This window comes from Panthera uncia, assembly GCF_023721935.1.
Source record: "Panthera uncia isolate 11264 chromosome A1 unlocalized genomic scaffold, Puncia_PCG_1.0 HiC_scaffold_17, whole genome shotgun sequence".
NCBI lineage: Eukaryota > Metazoa > Chordata > Mammalia > Carnivora > Felidae > Panthera > Panthera uncia.
This window is the reverse complement of record NW_026057577.1, coordinates 29,816,413-29,838,883: the sequence shown is the minus strand read 5'-3', so window position 1 is coordinate 29,838,883 and position 22,471 is coordinate 29,816,413. Positions and strand designations below refer to the sequence as shown.

General features: G+C 42.3%; 1 protein-coding gene across 1 annotated transcript in view; it reads left to right on the top strand.

The window, feature by feature from the left end:
- SPOCK1 (SPARC (osteonectin), cwcv and kazal like domains proteoglycan 1) overlaps positions 1-19,870 on the top strand; it is a 509,861-nt gene extending 489,991 nt beyond the window's left edge. Inside the window, exons 6-10 of the mRNA XM_049649233.1 lie at positions 4,279-4,395; positions 7,923-8,144; positions 13,644-13,706; positions 18,983-19,120; positions 19,588-19,870. Coding sequence (XP_049505190.1) covers positions 4,279-4,395; positions 7,923-8,144; positions 13,644-13,706; positions 18,983-19,120; positions 19,588-19,778 — 731 coding nt within the window. The 3' untranslated portion in view covers positions 19,779-19,870. The remainder of the gene's footprint in view (positions 1-4,278; positions 4,396-7,922; positions 8,145-13,643; positions 13,707-18,982; positions 19,121-19,587) is intronic.
- Positions 19,871-22,471: the final 2,601 nt, after the last annotated feature.

Below are 22,471 nucleotides of genomic sequence, written 5' to 3'. Positions count from 1 at the left end.
GAAGTCCTCGAAGAGGAAACACATTAAAAGCAGAGATCCTAGAAATTTGCATATTAGCAAGACACCGAGGAGGGGTGCCCCAGGTGGAGCTGCTTCTGCAAAGGACAGGGCAGAGCAGGGAGCCCCGAGGAGAAGAGGGAGACCAGAGGCAGGGCAGGGCACTGCGATCGAAGCACAGGTCACATTATGGATTTGGACTTGCCTGCAGAGTGATTAAGAGGCTCTGAAGGAGCTAACTAAGCAGGAAAGTGACGTCACTTTAGAAAGAGAGTGCTTTGACTGCTGGATGGAGAAGGGAGAGTGGAGGGAAAGACAGGAAACCAATTAGGATCCTGATCCAGCCTCCTTGGTGCGCGTAGCGGTGGTGATAAGGACTGGAATGAAGGCAGTGGAGCCAGCAAGAAGCAAGAAACTTTTTTTTTAGGGATCCCAGGATAATTCCCAGGTGTGTGCCCTGAGGATGCGAGTGCCTGGTGGTGCCATTCTCTGACCACAGGAGGAGGCGAGGATGCTGCCTGTGCCCCAGCCATGCTGGAGCAGATTGAGGGCCTGTCAAAAACATGGGGAGTGGGGCACCTGGGTGGCTCAGTCGGTTAAGCGTCCGACTTCGGCTCAGGTCATGATCTCGCGGTCTGTGAGTTGGAGCCCCGCGTCGGGCTCTGGGCTGATGGCTCAGAGCCTGGAGCCTGCTTCCGATTCTGTGTCTCCCTCTCTCTCTGCCCCTCCCCCGTTCATGCTCTGTCTCTCTCTGTCTCTCTCTGTCTCAAAAATAAATAAACGTTAAAAAAATTAAAAAAAAAAAAAAACAAACAAAAACATGGGGAGTAACCTGTGGAAACAAGAAGAGACACTTGGGAGAATGAGGGTAGTTCAAAGTGAGCTGAAGCCCCAGTGCAGGGCAGGAGGGAAGCGAAGGGAAGGGAGGGGACGTGAAGAGGAGTGGCTGGCCTCACTCACTCAGGAAGGTAACCCAGGGACAAGGGGGATCAGGTCTTAGCCTGCATGAGTGAACCGAGTCCTCTGGGGATTCTAATGCTCCTGGCCTGGGTATCAGGCTTCTCTGACCAGGAGGAGAGGAGAGCTCAGACCCCCTCTTGAGAAAGCACAAGGAGTGGTCCACCTCAGGGCACCATGTGAGAATGGCAGGTGGACGTGGTTTTATCAAGGTTTTCTCTCCCCCAAAACTAATTTTCCCCAGAAAGGAATGGAGCGTGTGGGAGGTGCCCTTTAAGCCTCCACTTCTGAAAGCATCAATCCTCAGTTCATACCTTTATCAGGGGCTACAACAGGCCCCTTAAAAGGCGAGCATTCCCTACCCCCCATTGCTGGCATGTCTTTTTTGGCTAGAATACCCAATTTGAACAAACAGCTCTCTGCAGGCTGTCATCTTTATTTTTTTCTTTGGGATGTATCTAGCTCCAGGCCAACAGTGCCTGACTTTTTCCCCATTCGGACATTCAGTGGAAGACACAGCGAGTGAACAGGGCCCAGTAATTGAGTGCCTCCTGTCTCCATTCTGGCTTTCTGATCTCTCTGTACCCAAGCCAGTGGCATCTTGCTTGTGCACTTCCCCGAGTGACAGATTCTCTCTTTTAAGATTCCAGCGCCTGATTCCATCCGCCATCCAGAGCCTGTGTACTTTGGAAAGCCTGTGGGAAATTCAACAGCCTTCTAAAGATATAGATTACCTGCACATCTGTCAGGGTTTAGTTAAACATGACTGACTAATTTATCCTGCAGTGTGAGATGGGGATTCATTTCCTTTGCAAGTTGACTTGGCAATTTTCTCTGCTTGGAGAACGTTTAGAATAGATGGTGTGCATGGCAATTGAGAAGAAATAGATGCTATTAATTTTCCATTTTCAAATGTGAGATTGACTCTAGAGCCCACATCTCACTCCTATCAGGAAAACAGACCACATCCTCTCTCTTATGAGCTGCTTGGCATCTGAGAAGTCAGAAAGGTGAGCACCCTATCCCAACGTTCCAAGTTGGGACCCATCCACGTGTCGGTGTGAACCTGCCCTCTCCTTGCTGTGTGTGTGACTTAGTGTGAGATTCAGGCTGCTGGCTTGAGCAGGCATGGGATCTTCTTCCTCAGCCCATCTTTAAAGACCAAAGGGAAGGAGTAGAGGTAGAACATATCATGATGAACCTCCAAAAAGTTGGAAATCCCAAAGGGATAACTAACTTCATCCATTTTATCTGGCACAGAATTGTGCTATGATGGAAACACTCTGTGTATGATCGCGTACGGCGTCCCCAGCCATGTGAGCACTTGGAATGGAGTGAATGCAACCGAAGAACTGTCCTTTATTTATTTAAAAAATGTTTTAATGTTTATTTTTGAGAGAGACAGAGACAGAGCATGAGTTGGGGGGGGGGCAGAGAGAGAGGGAGACACAGAATCCGAAGCAGGTTCCAGGCTCCGAGCTGTCAGCACAGAGCCCAGCGTGGGGCTCGAACCCACGAATCCAAGATCATGACCTGAGCTGAAGTCAGATACTTAACCGACTGAGCCACCCTGGGCATCTTTTATTTATATAAATTACTGTTAATATAAATAGCCACATCTGACTAATGACAACTGTATCCATTGCAAGTATCCATGTCTCCCAATTTCTTATGTGGCCAAAGCCAGTTTTGTTGAGGCACAGTTGTCGTGCTGGTTTTCTGCATGCTGCGATGTTTGCTTTAAGCTTACCTATAAACCTTCAATTTAAAAATAATAGTAGTGGTAATTAAAATCATAGCACATGCTGAACAATTGTTATGTACCATGTACTTTGCTAAGCACTTTACATACTTGGTCTAATTTATACTGACTTAATGATATCCTGGGTTTACAGGTCGGGGAGGCCTTTCCCACCTGGGATCTGGGAAGTTTGGCTCTATTCCCCATCAAGCCCCAAATCCCAGGCTAAGGAAAAATGGGCTTTCCCGAGAGCGGACATGGATTCAAAAAATGAGGAGAGGGTCTGAATGATATTCTTCTCTTCTTTTGGAGGCAGGTGGAGGCTCTCTTTAGTGAGAGTTTGCACTGACTGAAGGCAGGACTGGAGTTTTGGCAAGACAGTCTACTCATTCATCACTGCCCCATTGACTTCTGGGCGTGAGCCTGGGGTATTTTCTGAGGTCTCTCTTCACTGGTAGAGTCCAGCTTTAACCTGCATCCTGTCAGCTCCACAAGATACTCAGAACTTGGCTTTTCCCTGTAATGGTGTTTAGCTTAGCTTCTGCACTGTCTGCCCCTGTAGCTTTAGAATCTGAGAAAAGTGACAGTTGTGGGGTTCGTGTCTTTGTCCCTTCTTACTGAGGGTTTGGCCCCTCAGGTCTTGAATTTCTGGTGCTCCAGATGTGAATAGCTGGTTTTTCTGCCTCTTGGAAGTGCGCCATTGCCTGGACCCTTTGTAGGGAGTCTCTATACCCAGAATTAGGGTAAAACCTGGGAGGTAGGGTAAATCAGCTCCCTTTCCCACACCATTGTTCCTCCTTCATCGATTTCTTCCCTCAAGCCTTACTTCACTCTATCAGACCTTCACAGAACCTGTACCCCACCGTCTGTCCATCCGTCCGTCCATCCATCCAGGTTTTCTTCTTGTTCTCAGAAGGAGTATTCCTTGGCCCCAGTTCGTATGCTGCACCCTAAAAGATGAGCCTGATAGTTAGAGATGGGCTGCAAGAGAAAGGACACTTGCATGGAGAAGGCATCCATCTCTCTTTAGGGGAAAGTCGGCTCAGTCTGCCAAAAGGCCAGCAAAATAGGCCACATGCACCAATCCCAACCTTGGGCTAAAACAACATTGATAGTCTGCCATTACTGGGATCTTTTAGTGTTCCAGGCAGCCTCTCACTAAGGACATTGGCTATTCCCGAGTTTTAATCTCTCTTGGCATGAATTTAGTGGAAAATGTGGTCTCTGGCAAATTGCAATAGCAAGTTTTATTGCGTTAGCAAGAAGGATCTTTTGGGGTCTTTGGAGACTGGTGAACAACTGTGAGACCATTAGCATTTGCTTTAACATCTCTGAGGCAGTCCAGATTCAGTTCTGAACAATGCTACTTCCCCGGGGAGTCTAGGCTCTCTGGCACATTCCTTACCTGTCATTGCTGTATCTTTGGCCTGTTTTCCAAGTAGGGGTAAGGAGTTGTGTTGTGGTTGGAGAGGGAGGTTTGTTTTGAGCGTGGCTTCGTGGATGGCATTGCATGTTGAGGGCAGAGAGCTAACTAGAGGAGAAAGTCCATGGATTCACTGTTTGTTCCATTTGCTTTTCTGCAGCCTGCACAGACAAGGAGTTGAGGAACCTTGCTTCCCGGCTGAAAGACTGGTTCGGAGCCCTTCATGAGGACGCCAACCGGGTCATCAAGCCCACCAGCTCTGACGCAGCCCAAGGCAGTAAGGCCAACTTTGCTCTCGCTAATTTATTTCATTTTAAATATCACATTCCCTTAGTTACTAGATAGTATTGATTTAACAGTTTTTTAGAGTAATCACAGAAACATTAAGTGAAATGTACAAAGCAACTTCAGGTATTTACTTTATTCCAAAGCATTTCCCCCTCCTCTCTGTAACATCTTATATGTTTTAAAGTCTGGCCACAAAATTATAATACTTTAAGTATAGAGATTTTGGAAAATATATTAAGTGTGTATAAAAATACAAAAATCCACCATTTTAACAACTGTTAGCATGTTGTGGCATAGACTTCTAATTATTTTCCTTGCCATAGAGAAGAAAATCTAGGTGTCTGTATATGTATATACACACACACTTCACAGGTTGTTTTATGAGCTTTTATCACTTAGCAGCATACTATGACCTCCTATGTTGTTGAGTACTATTACACTTTCTAATAGCTACATAGATTCCCAAGTTATAGATACAATTTACGTAATTAGACCTCTATTTTGGAGTGTTAAAGTTGCTCCTAATGTTCAGCTATTATAAGCAACACATATGTATCACACATCTTTGATAACTTATCTTTGTGAACGTTAGACTGCATTTTGTTTTCCATAGAAACTCCCAGGCAAGGGTTCCCCCTCCCCACCAGTGAATTTGCAGAGCCTGTATTCAGAGCGTCATCATAAGCTACAGAGAAAACTCAGAATGGGTCCGCATCTTTGTACCTTGATGGACTCTCTTGCTGCCTTGAACTCAAAGGGCATTAGGGGTAGGCTTCTTCACACTGTGGCCAGTTGGCTCAGAATGTCTTCCTCAATAACACACGTGTTCCCATACGTGGAGTTTTGCAACTGTTGGGATCCAAAGCTTAATCAGCATCTGGTCTTTGGCCAAAATCAGAACAATCACCTTCATTTTTGGTTATTCTTTGCCGTTCATAGCTGTAGATACTGGTAGAGAATACTGACATAGAGGACACTTGTTTAACTAGTTTGGATCTTTTATTTTAAGGGAATGATCATTTCTGAGAAGTAAACACTGAAGTGTCCAAAGAGTGATTTCAGGTGGCTGAGTCTGTGGGAAAGAGGAAGGAAGAGTGTTTTTTTCCATTCCTGCCGGAGGCTTCCTTGAGAGTTAGTGGACAATTAATGCACAGATGGTCTAAAAGAACCTTTCCCTGGGATCCACGAGGAGCAGCTGGGCCCTTGGGCTTTCTGAATAACCTTTCAATGAAGAGCAGATTGATGTGAGGAGAACTGTTCCTTGCAGCCTCCAGTCCCAGGAGACTCCTTCTATAGACAGCTAGGGAGCTGGCAAAAGACCTGCCCTTGGCCAGAAGCAAATTGAGTCCCTGAAGAGGCTCTTAGGCTTGATGTCCTGAAGCAGTGGCAGTGAAGCGAGTCTTGAGGAACCACAAGGCTGCAAGAGGGAGAGATGTTTTTATCAGTTCAGGACTTCTGAAGAGGAAACCATGGAACCTTATAAGTCCCATATGCTTGGGGTGAACTAGAAGGGCTGCTGTCTTTCCCTCTTCATTCCTCAATACCAGGTGTGGGTATCTTTTCTCTAGTATCTTCCCAATGGGTATGGAGTGGGCTTGACCCACTGTCCAACCGGTTTGGCACTTCTCTTTGGTGGTCATTCAGCAGTGAGCCCCTCTTTCCCATGTATTAAAATACTAATATCCTATAATGTTGATGCATATTACATACAATATTCTATATATAACTGTGGAGCCATTTAGTGTCAGAGTTAATGATCTTGCTTTACTCAGTAGCCCTAAGGACATCCTCATCATAGAGACTGTTCAATCATGACCTTCAAAGAAGAGGCCACATTATGTCCCCTAATGTCTCTTAAAAAGGGGGATGTTTTCTAAGACACGTTCTAAGATATCAATAGGACTAAATTTAAAATTGACTTCTATGTCTAAAGGAGTAAACTCTGCAGTAGCTAAAGAACTTCTCTCAGTAAATACTTTTACTGAGAACTTACTATGTGCCTGCACTGGTGGAGGCTACTGAAGGGAACAAAGCAGTCTTTGCCCTCAGGAGCTTAACATCTAATGGATATTCACTGACAGTAAGGGGAAGCAGAGTGTTCGTGAGAGCTCAGAGGTAGGGGTGCTGTACTTACTTTACTGTTTCCTAGACAGGGAAGACCTCTTTGTAAAAAATAAGGCTTTCACAAAGGTGGGTGCATTTTGCTACATTTCATATTCTGCAGGCAGGGGTTGGTAATGCACATAGAAACCTGATGCGCAGGGAATGGGTGGCCAACGCCATCAGGATCTCAGTTGTAGTCACCGTATCACTCCCTTGCCCTGCCCGTCCTCAAGCATGGCACCCAAGCCAACTAGAGGTCCTCAGGGTAGGAGCATCACATGAAGTAGAGGCAGCCCTGGGAGAAGAGGGACAGAGAATGCAGACTCAGGGCTGGGCCACCTGTGTTTGAAGCCCAGCTCCACAATTATATGACCTTGAGCAAGTAGCTTAAGCCTTGAGCTTTTTTTCTTCCATCTGTAAAGTAGAGAGGATATACCATTTTATAGGCCTATTAGAAGGGTTGAATGAGATGCTTAAGAATAAGGTGCTTAGAGGAATACCTTAAATAACACAAAAATGAACTTTTTTCATAATTTTTCCTGGGAATGTAAGACCACTTCTAGAAATCCAGCTTATGGAATGACTTGAAATTGCATAGTGCTTTTGATTCTGACAGAAAGACCAATTTTAGATTTGGGGCATGCCTTCTCTGGGGGTTGTCTACAGTAGATTCAATATCCTGAGTGTTAAGCAAAGTGTTATTATTCTAGGGCGTACAGTTTCCATTGTGGAAACAAGTAATTCTTTAAGAAAACTACCCCCCCTCCCCCAGGGAAATAAGAAAGAAATTATTGTCTGACTCAATTTGGATTCCATATCATGTATCTCTTGAGGGGACTGCAGAAAAGAAGAATAGGGAACAGAAGCAGGTACCTGGCTTGTTTTCCCATTAATGTTCAAACGGCTTGGATTTAACAGTCCTTTGGGACATAATCAGTGCTTCTGGATTGTGCTATATAGTTTCATTTCACTGCCATCATCTTTTTTTTTTTGCAATAGTTTCTTTTGTTTTGGTTCTTCACATATTTTCCCCCTAAATATAAAAGTATACTTTGCAGAATTATAGGTTTTTTCTTTTCTGCGCCATGTTTGTACTCTTCCTTTTGGGCATACCCTGTTTTAAGCAAGTCTAGTAAATGTAAATTCTTATTTACATCACACATAAATTAGTACGGGGGACTTGTTCCCTTTGAAACATATTTTCCTCAGATGCTGACTTCTGTTTAAGAGCATTTTTAACTATCTTATTTAAAACCCCCAAACAACAGTATCTTCTAGTAGTGTGCCCCTGAGACCCACCCATGGAGGGAAACAGTCTCAGGGGAGGTTGTAGGTGGGGTGGGCCCTGGGCCTCTTCTTGGGATGGGAAGATCTAGGCTGGGTGGCCACTGAGATGTGCCCTTCTCTCTGCAGGATTTGACACCAGCATCCTGCCCATCTGCAAGGACTCTCTGGGCTGGATGTTTAACAAGTTAGATATGAACTATGACCTCCTTCTTGACCACTCAGAGATCAATGCCATCTACCTGGATAAGTATGAGCCCTGTATCAAACCTCTCTTCAACTCCTGTGACTCATTCAAGGATGGCAAGCTCTCCAACAATGAGTGGTGCTACTGTTTCCAGAAGCCTGGAGGTAAGGCGGGAGAGAGGCGGGGTCCCAAGTTCAGGGCAGCCACACTGGGCAAGGAAGGCCCACATATCACATACTGGGGAGAGCCCTGGGTGGAGATCAGCAGGCAGAAGAACACAAGTAGAGAGTAGAGCATTCATCTGATAATGGCAGACCCAAAGGCTCTTTTCTTCTATTTTATTTCCACTCTTCTCATGGTATATCAGAAAATTCAAGAGCATAATGGTAGAGTCCATTACTTCAGTCACTCTCTGGGATGATCTCCTGACCATATTGTGCCTCGATTTTTTCATCTGTCAAATGGGTGGGGAAACCTTTGCTATATAATTCCCAAGGTCACTGTGAGAACCTTATTGTGAGAAATACTGTACAAATGTGAGAGAATCATAATTCCCATTGTCACATGAGTTCTCCATGTTCCCCTTAGAGAAAGCCCCTTGTCCTTTTCTCTGGGGTAAATACAGATTTATACTGAATCTTGTAGACAAGGAGATTTCGGTTATAAACTCCCACTAACTCCAGAAAGACGCACTATTTGAGGAATATGTGGAAAGAATACAGGAGTAACTCTAATTTGTTGGAAAGTCAGACAAGAGAGTCCCCCTACAGACTCTCAGGAATCTAGGGGCAGGAGCCCTGAGTCTGCTGGAGAAGCCACATAGTCTAGCTTTACTTCTTCTGCCTTAGCTTCCTGGGGTTGTGCCCAAGTGTGGCCAACGGCAGCTCGCAGACACTGGCTTGTATTTGAATTCCATTCCCAAGTCCCAGGAAAATATGCCTCCGCATGAATCAGGTATCATGGGTACTCTGCAAGCATGGCTGTCAGAACCTCTGCCCAGGAAAGGGAGATGGTCATGAGTATTATAGTATTTAAATTATACATGTGTGTATGCCTGCGTGTATTCAGAATCGATGCACCCCCAGAGCAGAAAATGTGGGCGTTAAAAAAGGGCAGGTGGTGTTACGTTCACGTACATGTTTACAGAATTACAAGAATTACTGGTCACAGGGCATGTGCATTTTTAAATTTAAGCCGTATTTCCAATTTGCCTTCCAAAAACGTTGTACCCATGTTTACGCTCTCCAAGAATACCTAGTTACCCATGGTGGAGCCAAACCTTGTGGTCACTGCCAAGTTAGGGGACAAGCTGTTACATTTCCTCATGGGTCTCATTTCATTTCTCTTATTATAACTTAGATTGAACACCTTCGTGTTTGAGAAATTCCTATTTTTTGTACATTTTTGGTATGTTTCTAGGAATTTTTTTTCTCAATGAAGGACATTAGCACTGTTGAAGTCACATATATTGCAAATATATTTTTCCCCAAATTTGACTTGGTTCATTTTTTTAGGAAGAAATTTTTCAATTTAAGAGTGTAAAATTTCTCCATCTTTTATGGTTTTTTAGCAACCATAAGGCTTACATTAAGTCTAGAAAGGTAACGTGTACCTTTGGGTACCTTAGGTAAAGGTACCAAATACCTTCAGTATTTGAAGGTGCATGATTCTCTTGTGTTTGCGTTTTCTTCAGCACATTTTGGTTGGTTGGTTGTTTATTGAAATCTTGTATCACTTTTGGTTTTTTTGGTGTATGGTCAGAGAGGGTCCCAGCCCCTCTCCCCACTCCTGGAAATGGTTGTTCAGTTACCTTTTTGTCACGTATTGACTAACCTATCCTCCTCCTCTCATCTGAATGCTTCCTCTATTGTATATAATACTTCTTTATATTTATACGTCTCTTCTTCCATCTAGAATCCTTTTATTGTAGAACAGCATCTATCAACCAATGGAGTTATATTTTTTTTAATGGTTTTTATTTAGAGAGAGCGCGCGCACACACACATGTGGGGGAGGGGCAGAGAGAATTCCAAGAGGGCTCTGCAATGTCAGCACAGAACCCATCGCAGGGCTCGAACCCAAAAACTGTGAGATCATGACCTGAGCCAAAATCAAGAGCTGGACACCTAACTGAGCCAACCAGGTGCCCCTGGAGTTACATTTTTAAGTTTTGTTCTCATAGATACTGTACTTCCCGTCTATTTATTGCCCTTGTAAAGGAAATTGATTTTTTTTCCCATTATAGTTCCTCACTGCTGGTGGTTTCAGTATTAATCTTGTTCGTACCCACCTTACTAAATTCTCATTTTGTTTATAATAATTATTCTGGTTGGTTTCCTTTGATTTTTGAGGTGTGCAATCATAACCTCTGCAAATAGTGATAATTTTTTTCTTTTTTCTTTTTATACCTCCCCTCTCTTTTCTAATCACATCAGCTAATACTTCAAATTTGTGTTAAATAATAGCCATGTTCTTACTTTAATAGAAATACTTGGAGTGATCGAGTTCTAAGTTTAATGATAGCTTTGGGCTTGAGTCCATATAAAATCATGTAACCTTCAGCCAGGGTTCAGGCTTAGCCTAAGTAAGCAAAGCCTCCGTGTTAGTGCTTCTTGGAGGTGTAATGCCAGGACCCTGAGAGTGAGGTTACTGCCTTTATCAAGGGACAAAGCTGGTCACCACGCTGTGTCGATGTCCCTGGATTTGCTGCCCTTTCAGCAACTGCTGAAGGAGGCCAGAACCCCATTACGTGGCACATTATGGTATCCAGGAGAAGTTGATCAAACTACAACAGAAGTCATTTTGTTGTACATTTTTGTTTTGTTTTGTTTGTTAGTCATTTTGTGTATTTCTCTCATTATTTCTTTATTTTTTGTGGGAGAGAGAGAATTCCAGGCAGGTTCCACACCCAGCACAGAGCCCTATATGGGGCTTGATCTCACAACACTGAGATCATGACCTGAGCCAAAATCAAGAGTCAGATGCTTAACTGATCCACCCAGGTGCGCCTCTCTCCTTTTATTAAGTTAGGTTATTTTTGTTGGGTTTCTACCACCTTCCTCCTTGACCCAGAACCAGCCCTGGGAGTTCTGTTTGACCCCCACATTTCCTCATTATTTCCTGTTGATTAATGCATGTACTCAAGGCTAAAATTTTCCTCCAAAGCACCCTTTTAGCTATAGACCATAGGTATTACGTATGTGAGGATTTTTTTTTTTTTTTTACTATGATTAATGTGTAGATGTCCTACAATAAAGGCTCTAAATGCCTCTTTGGTCCAAGAAAATTTTGAGAGAGCACTTTAAAATTTTCCATGTGGTAGGATTATTTATTGACTGGTTTCGATATTTTTCTTTAGTATTATGTTTGAGTTTTTGAAGTTTCTTCAAAAATTCTCACTGGAATTGTATTCCTTGAGTTAGCACTTGAATATCTGTAAATATTGGTATTTTCTTTATACAGAAACAAAGATGCCAAGATTAAACTTACTCTCCTAGTACTGGGTTTAGCTATAGAATAATATGAACCCATACTAATTTTTGTTCCCCTTTAAGGACATGAATTTCGTAGGACATGTCTCAGTTTTTGCTCAGTCCGTAACACTTTCCTGAGATATGTCATGTATTTTTAAAAAATTTTTTAAATATTTTATTTATTTTTTTAAGACAGAGAGAGACAGAGCATGAATGGGGATGGGGCAGAGAGAGAGGGAGACACAGAATTCGAAGCAGGCTCCAGGCTCTGAGCTGTCAGCACGGAGCCTGATGCGGGGCTTGAACTCACGAACCGCGAGATCATGACCTGAGCTGAAGTCGGATGCTTACTGACTGAGCCACCCAGGCACCCCTATGTCATGCATTTTTGAGCTCTGGAATTAAACATTTGGTTCCATTTGATTAGTCTCTGCTCAGGAGCATCAGTTATATACATGTTGCACATCAGTTTTGTTGCTTCAGATATAGCCTTCATTTATTTCAGTGTTTAATTTTCTTCTGTGTTGCTTATGTCTTTGAGCCTTTGTATCTGCATTGAACTGGAGTGTCCTGTCTGTGTGGTGCTTTTTTTTTTCAAGTGGACTCTACACCCAGCATGGAGCCCAGTGAGGGGCCGCAACAGACATGAGCTGAGATCGAGAGTCAGACCCTTAACCGACTGAGTCACCCCAAGTGTCTTTTTCATTAGAACCCTTGACTACTTAAGTCTTGGGTAACTATTTTCATTTGCTCAGAAGCCAGCGTTTTCTGTTAGAATTCTTCATGTGGAGTTTGGTTTTCTTGCAGTACTTTTTAGTAGGTCTCAGCCTGATTCATGTTTCCTTGCTGGAAGAGAAGTAAAATTTTTACAATTACCATCGGACCATTTGAGGAACTCCCTGACACAGTGTTTCTATGAATGTGGGCGACTTTTGCATTCTTCAGGAACAGTCTTCTAAATGCCTACGGTTTTTGCACAAAGATGAGCTTTCCGGTGGTAAAATAGGAAGAATATTGGTCCCTACTTTATGGGATTGTTGTAAAGATGAAGACAAAATTCTAGAACATTGGTACATTCTAAGAATTCATTAAGTGCCCCTTATTTGTCATAGTAAATGCTTTACTTCATCAAACATGGAATCTGTTTCCCTTTTTCTTTGTTGTTTTCAGTTGGTATCTTTCTCCTGCACTCTGAAAGCACCTTACACCCAGGGGTAAATAAAGCGTATTAGTTTTTCTTAGGGAACCAGCAACGAGACCGGGTGGCATCGTGCACTCCACAGGGTAAAAGATGTTAAGAAGGTGGTCAGGTACTTACGCTACTTCTGTCCAAGCAAGTTTGGGGCCTGTAGTAAATGTTCTGAGACTCAGAATACTTCTGCCCTTGGCTCGAGGCCCATGAGCACGTATCACAGTCTTCCAGAGCCACGCGGTCTGCCAAGGCAAGTCACGGTGACTCAAGAACTGGTGAAGCCATCTTTCTTTAGGCTTGGAATGGAATAAGTTCTTCTCTTGGGAGACAGAACTGCACACTGTTTGGCCATGCAGCTCCCACTCTATCAGTCCTTCCCTTGAGAACTGAGTTTTGTGCTCGCTCATGGCAACAGGTGTCTTATAATTGAGGACTTGGAGGCTGAGAGTGAGTTAACGTTTCATTTTTCTATTCTCACTGCTACTCTCTATCTCTTACATAGCTTCAAAGTTTGTATAATTTTACAGTTGTTCCTTGAGGCCTATGTAAGTCTGAAGTAGCTATTCTCATCCTCTTTCTCTCCTGTAGCAAGACCTGGGTTAGATTAAGTATTGGTGAGTTGCTCCCGTCTGTGGATTCGCAACACTTAACCATGAGGATGCTGTGATCCTCGTTCTCAGCTGATTAAAATGTCTATTACCAGATCACCTAGAAGCACGTGGCATTTGCCTGAGTTGGTGGCAGGAAGAAAAATTACTATACAATGCAAGTAGCCCCCAAATACTATTTAAGTACCTCATGATGTAAGGGTTTTTTGTTTTTTTTTTTTGATTAGTAACACTAATGGCCTGAATTTGTTGTGCTGTTTAATAACAGCATATGGAGTCATTCCAGTCCCAGGTGTGTCATTGTGTACATTTCACTTCATGAGTGAAGCCAATCATTAGAGATTATGTCCCGCACCATCTGGAAACTGACTTTCATAAATTATTTTTCAGGTCTCCCTTGCCAGAATGAAATGAACAGGATTCAGAAGCTGAGCAAGGGGAAGAGCCTGTTGGGTAAGTACAATTTCTTGTCACTCGTTTGAACAACTAATTAAACCAACCATGTCTCGTGTAATGTTGAGCCACAGCAATGGTTATTCCATTAGGTAACAGTGTTTCCTGAAAGAAATGCCTCGCTTCATCCCCAGACAGCTGGCTGGATGTAGTCTGAGGATAGGCGAGCTGTTCGAGAAATGCTGCCTAGTCCATTAGCCCAGGACTAGTGGGCAGGGCTGCAAGGGTGGGAATCCAACACCGTCTCTACTGCCCGCTCCTCCCTTACTTGGGGCTCCAGTAAACCTCGGCTTTCTCTTCTCCCAAGAATCTCTCTTGAATGGAGCATGAAAGTGTTCCTTCCTAGTTCAAGCAGTAACGTCTATGAATTATTCCCCAGACCAAATTGTCCATTCAGGGAAGAAGATGAGCTGTAGCCTCTTCTATATTTATCAGATCGGGTTCAAAGGCTTGGGTGTGCTTAAATGTGTTTTTTGGATTCATGTGCATAATAATCCCTGGAGGAAAGCATAAATCTGTTTAAATAGTGCACATTTCTCCTCTCTGTCTGAATGTTAACTGTGCTTTTCCCTGACATGCCCGTCTGTGGCTGGAGGTAAAGGTAACAAATGCTGGCTTGTTGAAGTGTTCCCTTTCAGCTGTATATCCTCTTTCTCCAGCACTAAGGGGTCGTCATGGCATTCAGACCAGGCCATTTCAGAGACTGGTAAACCTCATATATTTGTCAAAAAAGGAGTCTGGGTTGGTTTACTTGCTTTTTAAAAAGAGAGCTGACAGTGGCAATATAATACACAATAATTCACAATTTTTCTTGTTAAGCATTAAGAAGCAGGTGCATCCCTTAAGCATCTTGCCATTTCAAACATGCACCTGTGTACTTGAAGAAATGGACAAGTTTTGTTTTGTTTTGATTTTACAGATTGTCTAAGTAGTCCGTGAACTCAGGTAGTTTCTCCTCTACTGATTTTTGGGTTGCCTCAGACCTCCCACTTCTGATAATGCCCCGTTCGACTCAGGAAGAACCCCAAAGTTGTGACTTTGACCTATGTGGACCTAGGTTCTAAAAAAGACAAAGGTATCATTCTGATCTGAAGGCAACTTCCATAGGTCTGTCCAGTGCAAGGGCTTGTGCTCACTAATCTGATTTCTCCATGTAGGAGGTTATTCAGGCGTTTGAGTGATATGCCTAAGGTCCACAGGTAGTTAAAGAATTAGTATAAATCTAGTTTTTAAATTTTATTTTCATTGGCTATGGATATCTTCTTACCGCTTCATTAATAATGAATGAGACATTTATAAGGCATGTAGTCTGAGATAAAACGTCTCATCTTCCATTTTCCCTAGCTCACACCAATGAAACGCCTACCTTTGTCCTACCTTGAATCTCACCTAGTTTTCAAGCTTGCTTTATCACATCTCCCCACATAGAGAGATTACTCTGGCTGACTCATAAAAATACCATTGACCTTCTTACACATCATTTCCTGCATGGGGATATCTCCTAATGTGTTTTCACGGGCATTCAAATTAAAAACAAAATAGACCATACATCGTGGAGTATAAATAATCAAAAGTGAAATTAAAACTACTTTTAGGATTGAAGAACAATGAGGTTTGTGGGTCAAAATCAGAGGGAAGCAACTAAAAACAGAGGAATATTCATAGCTTCAAATGGATTTATGAAAAAACAAACACTAACCTTTCAAGTCAAAAAAATGACCAAGACTAAAGTAGAAAACAATGAAATAGACAAATCTTTGTCAATATGAAAGCCATTCAACTACTGTTATGAACTTGTAAGTGGGAATGTAACTTCACATACAGGACAGTACTGTAAATTTGTTGTTTTAAAACTTCAGCATGTATTGGAATCACTTGGAGGGTTTACTAAAACACAGTTTCTGATTCAGTAGATCTGGGTGGGATAGGGCCCAAGTACATGCTTTTCTAAGATGTTTCCAGGTAATGATGCAGGTGCTGGTCCTGGGACCACACTTTGACAACCACTGCTATAAGCCAACTTACAGAATCTTGAAAACCTTGTTGAAACAAGTACTGTGAGTTACCACACTTGTACAAGGAAGAGAAACAGAAGACCCACCTGTATGAAAAACCATGACATTCCTGAAAATCAAAATGCTAACCTCACTGCCCCCCAAAACAGGCCCAAAATATTTTTATGAGTACGTCTTTCACAGAAGAAAATGTATTCAAAATGTCTAGAGGAGGCAAGAAAAACACCTGAATCATTTCATGAATTGGGTGCCATGATAAAAAAAATTAGAAATAGAGGCATACAGTTTTATCACTTAGTGAATCGCCTAGTAACACAGATGCAAAAGGATCAGTAAATTCAGTCAGTAGTATTCCAATAACAATGTATCATGGCCAAGTAGTATTTACTCCAGGAAAACAGTATCCCAGTTACTAGTAAGGAGATTGAATTACTAATCAAAAATGTCCCCAAAAAGAAAAGCCCAGGACCAAATGGCTTCACTGGTGAATTTTAGTGAACATTTAAAGAATTAACACCACCACACCTTCTTCAACTCTTCCAAAAAAGATCAAAGAAGAGGAAACACTCCCAAGCTCATTTTTGAGGCCAGCATTATCCCAATGGCAAAATCAGAAAGGACCCTACAAGAAAAAAACAGGCCAGTATCTTAAATACACATACAAAAGTTCCCAATAAAATACTAGTAAACGAAATCCAACAGTGCATTAAAAGGATCAAATGGGATTTAATGCTGTGATGCAAGGATGGTTCAAAATACACAAATCAACCAATATGATATATTAATACAAGGTGATATCTGAATAGATGCAGAAAATTCACTTGACAAAATCCAGCATCCATTCATGGTTTTTAAAAACTCTCCACAAATTAGGTATAAAAGGAACAAACCTCAACACAATAAATGCCACATAAGACAACCAACATCATATTCAACAGTGAAAGGTTGAAATCTTTTCCTCTAATATCAGAAACGAGACAAAGTGGCACTCTTACCACTCCTATTCAACATACTACTGGAAGTCCTATGCAGCACAGTCAGTCAAGACAACCAAGTTGGAAAAAAGTACAATTTTCCTTATTTGCAGATATGTTTCAGCCAAGGAGGTGAAAGATGTATATACTAAAAACTATATGAGGCTGATGAAAGAAATCAAAGACAACACAAATAAATGGAAAGGAATCCCATGTTCATGGAGTGGAAGAATTAATATTGTTAAAATGTCCATATCACCCAAAACCATCTACAATTTAATTGCTATCCCTATCAAAAGTCCACTGGTATGTTCTGCAGAAATAGAAATAACAATCCTAAAGTTCATATGGAATCACAAAAGACCCCAGATAGCCAAAGCAATCCTAAGAACAAAGTAGGAGACATTACACTTGCTGATTCCAAGCTACGTTATGAAGCTGTAATCATCAAAGCAGCATGATGGCATAATAACAGACACAAAGATCAAGGGAACCAAAAATAAACACAAGTATATAGGTCTACTATTAGTCTCTTTAATAAACGGTGCTTGGAAGATTGAATATTCACATGTAAAAGACTGAAACTAGATCTCTATCTTATACCCCTCACAAAAATTAACTCAAAATGGATTAAAGACTTAAATGCAAGACTGGAAACCATAAAACTCCTAGAAGAAAACATAGGGGAAAAAGATTCTTGACATGAGCCTCAGCAATGATATTTTTTATAGGACACCTGAAGCACGAGACACTAAATTAAAAAAAAAAAAAGTGGGACTGTGTCAAACTTAAAAGCTTCTGCACAGCGAAATTATCAGAAAACCTACAGAATGAAGAATGAAGAACATTTGCAAACCATATATCTGATAAGGGATTAATACCCAAAATGTATAAAGAACTCAACTCAGTAGCAAAACAAACCAAAACCAAAAACCTGATTTAAAGATGGGTAGAAGATCTAAATAGACATCATCCTAAAGAAAACATACAGATGGCCAACAGGTATGTGAAAAGATGCTCAACGTTATTAATCATCAGGGAAATGCTTATCGAAACCACAGTGAGATATCACCTCACACCTGTTAGAATGGCTGTCATCAAAATGACCAGACACAACAAGTGTCATCAAAATGACCAGACACAACAAGTAGTAAGGACATGGAGAAAGGGAAGCATTGTGCGCTGATGGTGGGAATGTAAATTGGTCCAGCCGCTATGGAAAGCAGTATGGAGGTTCATGAAAAATTTTAAAATACTACTGCCATACAATCCAGCAATTCAACTTCTCAGAATATATCCCAAGGAAATAACATTCTGTCGAAGAGATATATGTACCCTTATGTTCACTTCAGCATTATTTATAGTAGCCAAGATACAGAAACTGTAACAGAGGTGTCCATCAACGGATTACTGAATAAAGACATTGGTGCGTGTGTATACACAATATTGTATACCATAAGAGAAGGAAGTCTTGCCCATTGTGACAACAAAGATGGACCTTTGGCTCAGGTCATGATCTTGTGATTCCGTGAGTTCCAGCCCCACACTGGGTTCTCTGCTGTCAGAGGCTCCACACTGTCTCCCTGTCTCTGCCCTTCCCCTGTTCACGTGTACACACGCACTCTCTCTAAAAATAAACCAAAAAAGTTTACAACAAAAACTCATAGAAAAAGACATCAGGCTGGTAGTCCCCAGCGGTAGGGAGTAGAGAGGGGGGGAACTGGAGAAAGGTGATCAAAAGGTACAAACTTCCAGTTGAAAGGCGTATAAGTACTAGGAATTTAATGTACAGCATGAGGACTCTAGTCAACTTTGCTGTGTGGTACATAGGAAAGTTGTTAATAGTAAATCCTAAGAGTTCTCATCACAAGGGAAAAACATCTTTTTTTTTAAATCATTGAGATGATGGATGTTAATTAAACTTACAGTGGTAATCATGTCCCAGTATATGTGAGTCAAATTTGGCCCTACAGTTGACATTCCACAAGGCTGCCCATCAATTCTATCTCAGTAAAACTGAAAAAATATTAACCAGTCCTAAGAGTAGGACCCATTCGCCATTTAAAGGGGAAAAATAAGAACCCATCAAAGAAGGGATCCTGTCTAACCTTGAGCAAACCCAGGGACTTGTCATCTTGAGTAAGTCATAACCAACGGCCCCATTCTCCCCTGCTAGCTCTGCAAGAAGTACCCGGTCTGATAGGTTAGCCCTCTTCTCCGTCTTGGAGGGCATTAACCCCGAGTATCAGGGCACCTCTGATTCAAATTGGACCTTTTATTCCCTCAGGAGCATTCATACCTCGGTGTAATGAGGAGGGATATTACAAAGCCACGCAGTGCCACGGGAGCACAGGGCAGTGCTGGTGTGTGGATAAATACGGAAACGAGCTGGCTGGCTCCAGGAAACAGGGCACCGTGAGCTGTGGTGAGTAAGGTCTTCTGCATCAGCCCCACAATGACGACTTGCACGTCCTGACTGAATAAAGACCTGGGCAGGGAAATTTCAAGACCTATCCGTGGTCTACAGCGAACAAGTTTACAATGGTGACGTGAATAAAGCACGCGTGATTATGCGTAGCTAGCTTCCAGAGTGGCAGGGACTCACCATGAGCAGGAGATTGGGTAACATTTTGTCACAGTCAGGAACTGTCGCAGGCAGAGAGGGACTTCGATAAACCTCCCACAGTTCTACCCCAGAAGGTAGAAGCATCTCAAGAATTCTGGGGGCCCCCAAAGCTTGTGGTCCCTCCAGGCTGAGAGGCCCCAGTATTCAGAGAGTGAATTGCATGGTTTTTCCCTACAGTTGAGTCACATGCGAAGGAACCATTCTTATGGTCATAAGGTATCAAGAGAAACTAATCCTCCATCTTGTCTTCCTTCTTAATATTTCAGAAGAGGAGCAGGAAACTTCAGGGGATTTTGGCAGTGGTGGCTCTGTGGTCCTCCTAGATGACCTGGAGGATGAACGGGAGCTGGGACCAAAGGACAGATTGGGCAAGCTGAGGGTGCACACCCGGGCAGTGACAGAGGATGATGAGGACGAGGATGACGACAAAGAGGACGAGGTCGGGTACATATGGTAGTCCCCACCGGGAAGAGGACACGAGGTGCACACAGAATTGCAAGTCACTTCCTACTCCTGCGTTTGTATCTAATAAGACTCCACAGCACCAAGGCCTCTTCTCCATTGTTGCTCTCTGTACCCGACCCGAGGTTTGGGAGACCACTTCTTGTCCCCAGAGCATTCTGGTTTTGCATACGCTTGTGTGGGAAGAAGGGTGTTGTGTTTTGTTTTTTAGACAGGGGAATGGCTGGCTGAATTCGAGCCCCCTTCCCTCCCGTGAGATTTTTGCACCAAGCATGTGATTTATGTGGGATTCTGACAGTGCAGGGAGCCCCCACCTTGTAAACGTCAAAGATGCTTTTTGATTACCCACACCAGTGGTTATTCCAGCATGGTTCCCGGCCTTACGGTGTCTAAGTGCTTTTCTTGTGTCCTGTAGATGTCGTGGAAAACACCACACTGTACTTTTTCCCCCCCTAGCCCCACCACCCCAGGTGTTAATAACTAAAAATTAGTTTTCATATCACTCTATCTGGCTTCCTACAAACAAGAGCCTTAATTCAGTCAAGAGTTCCTCTGGGGAATTGATTTCCTTAATAAAAAATGGTGTCTGGACGCTTCTCTCTGTACATGCTTGAATATGTACAGAACAGACTGTACGTGTACAAGGTGTGTGCACACACCTGTCAGAAAAAAGTGTTTCAAGATCCTCTAAAAACTCATCTGAAAAACAATTCTAGATTTGTCAGCTTGTCCAGACCTGGATCACAATTTCTGGAATAAGAAATTTGTATCAAAGTCCTTTTTTTGCACTAACAGCACTTGCAGCCTGCAGGCTGAGGATGCTCCTTCCCCTATGCATTAGCAGAGTTCCTGGAAGCCCTTTGATTTGGATAAGCCTCTGTCCGCCTAAATCGCTTTTCTTGCAGAAGCCATGAGACTCCCACATGGGCAACTTCACAAGCCATCTCTTTCATTTCAGCTCCAAGCCCACCCCGGGCTGCAACAATCCTGTCTGCCACAGGTTCTCACCCTCCCTACTACCTACGCAAGGGCTTTTTCCAAGGCATGTCTCCATATCCCCTGCTCTCCGAGAAGACAATACCACAGTGTTCCTTAGCAGAAGAAAATTCCGGATTCTTAATCTAAGGTTTTGCTTTTGCCCCATTTCTATCCACAGATCATAATGAGGGTCCATGAACTGTACAGATTTTATACCACCACTCATCCTTTGTAAAAAATCCCAGACAGAGGCCAAAAAGAACTTCATCGTAGCACAGAGAAGCTAGGGTTGGGTTGGATTTTTACCGGCTAGTCCTGTCCCCATCACCTCACCTGCACCAATGTCAAGAAACCAGTGAAGAAAGCCCTTCATCAGTGTTTCTTTTCCCAAAGTAAGTTCACGATTAGAGTCTGTCTCCAAATTTGGTAGGGTCATTTTCTCTACCGTTTTTAGAATTTCTGACCCTATCAAAGCTGACTCGGATACAAAGTACCAAAGAATAGTCCTCAAGTGGTCCCATTTAGTTCAGTACCAGCCCTTAAGCTCCTGCTCCACCTGGTTTCCAGCTTCCTGGATACCCTCCTCAGCCACCCAGCAAGGCTTTCGGGCCCACATTTTTTTTGTCGTTTGTTTTCATTCATCATGAATTCCAGCCCATCCACAAGACAACCACATAAAACTCAGGCAAAAAAAACCACTTTGTACTCTGTCAACCCACCTCAAACCAGCATTTTCCAATCCTAGCATTGGCCAAAGTGGCATCATCTCCAGAGTTAGTCTCAGATGGGAAATGAACATACTTGATACAATAAACTTCTGTGGCCTAATATACACGGGTACAACCAGGACTGTGGGTATAGAGAGGCCAGAGGCAAGCTCTGTATTGGGATTTCAACTGCATCATCCCTGTTTCAATTTTTTTTCTCACTTGAACAAAACACCAAGATCATAATTTAGAAAACAGGTGTTTAATTGCAGCTAAATTGTAATAGAGTATATAAAAGAATCAAGACATTAAAAAAAAAATCTCAGTTTACACCATCAGAGAAAACCATTGTTACTGTCTCTCTGAGCTTGGAAAAATGCACAAGAGAACAAATTAAAATCGACTAACTGATTTCACTTAGAGAAACTTCTAGGAACAGAGAACCACTGATTTTAATTTGCCTAATTATCTTATGACAAGTTTCAAAATAAGATGACACTTAAAGATTCTTAGCATTAACTTAATGATGGAGAAGAGTGTGCTCTGTAGTCAGTTCCCAGTAAGCTAACGAGATGCTCATTTTCAAAGATATTCCAAGAAGATATTTTGACTCATTAAGATATTAAATAAAAAGCCCTCCTAAGACCGGAAACCCAAAATCAATGGACCAACCAACATTAACACCACTTTTCATGCCTCAACTTTGGCATGACAGCATTGGATTTTTAAAGGGCTTTAGTACAATTTTTAGAAACTTTATCCTTAGAAGTGAAATTTTTGATTTCTTCCTTTTGGGTAGGAGCATTTTTGCTAGCAACTAAGAATACATAAGAATTTTGATTAAAAAAATAATACCATGATAATTAATTACCTTTTTTTTGAGACAGTTAATGAACTGAATCCTCACCAACTCATTTTTGGAAACTCTAGTAGTTTTATTCTTATTCCATAAATGGTTCTCTTATTTAATCCTGTTTCCTCGGCATCCAACTTAAACCCCAGA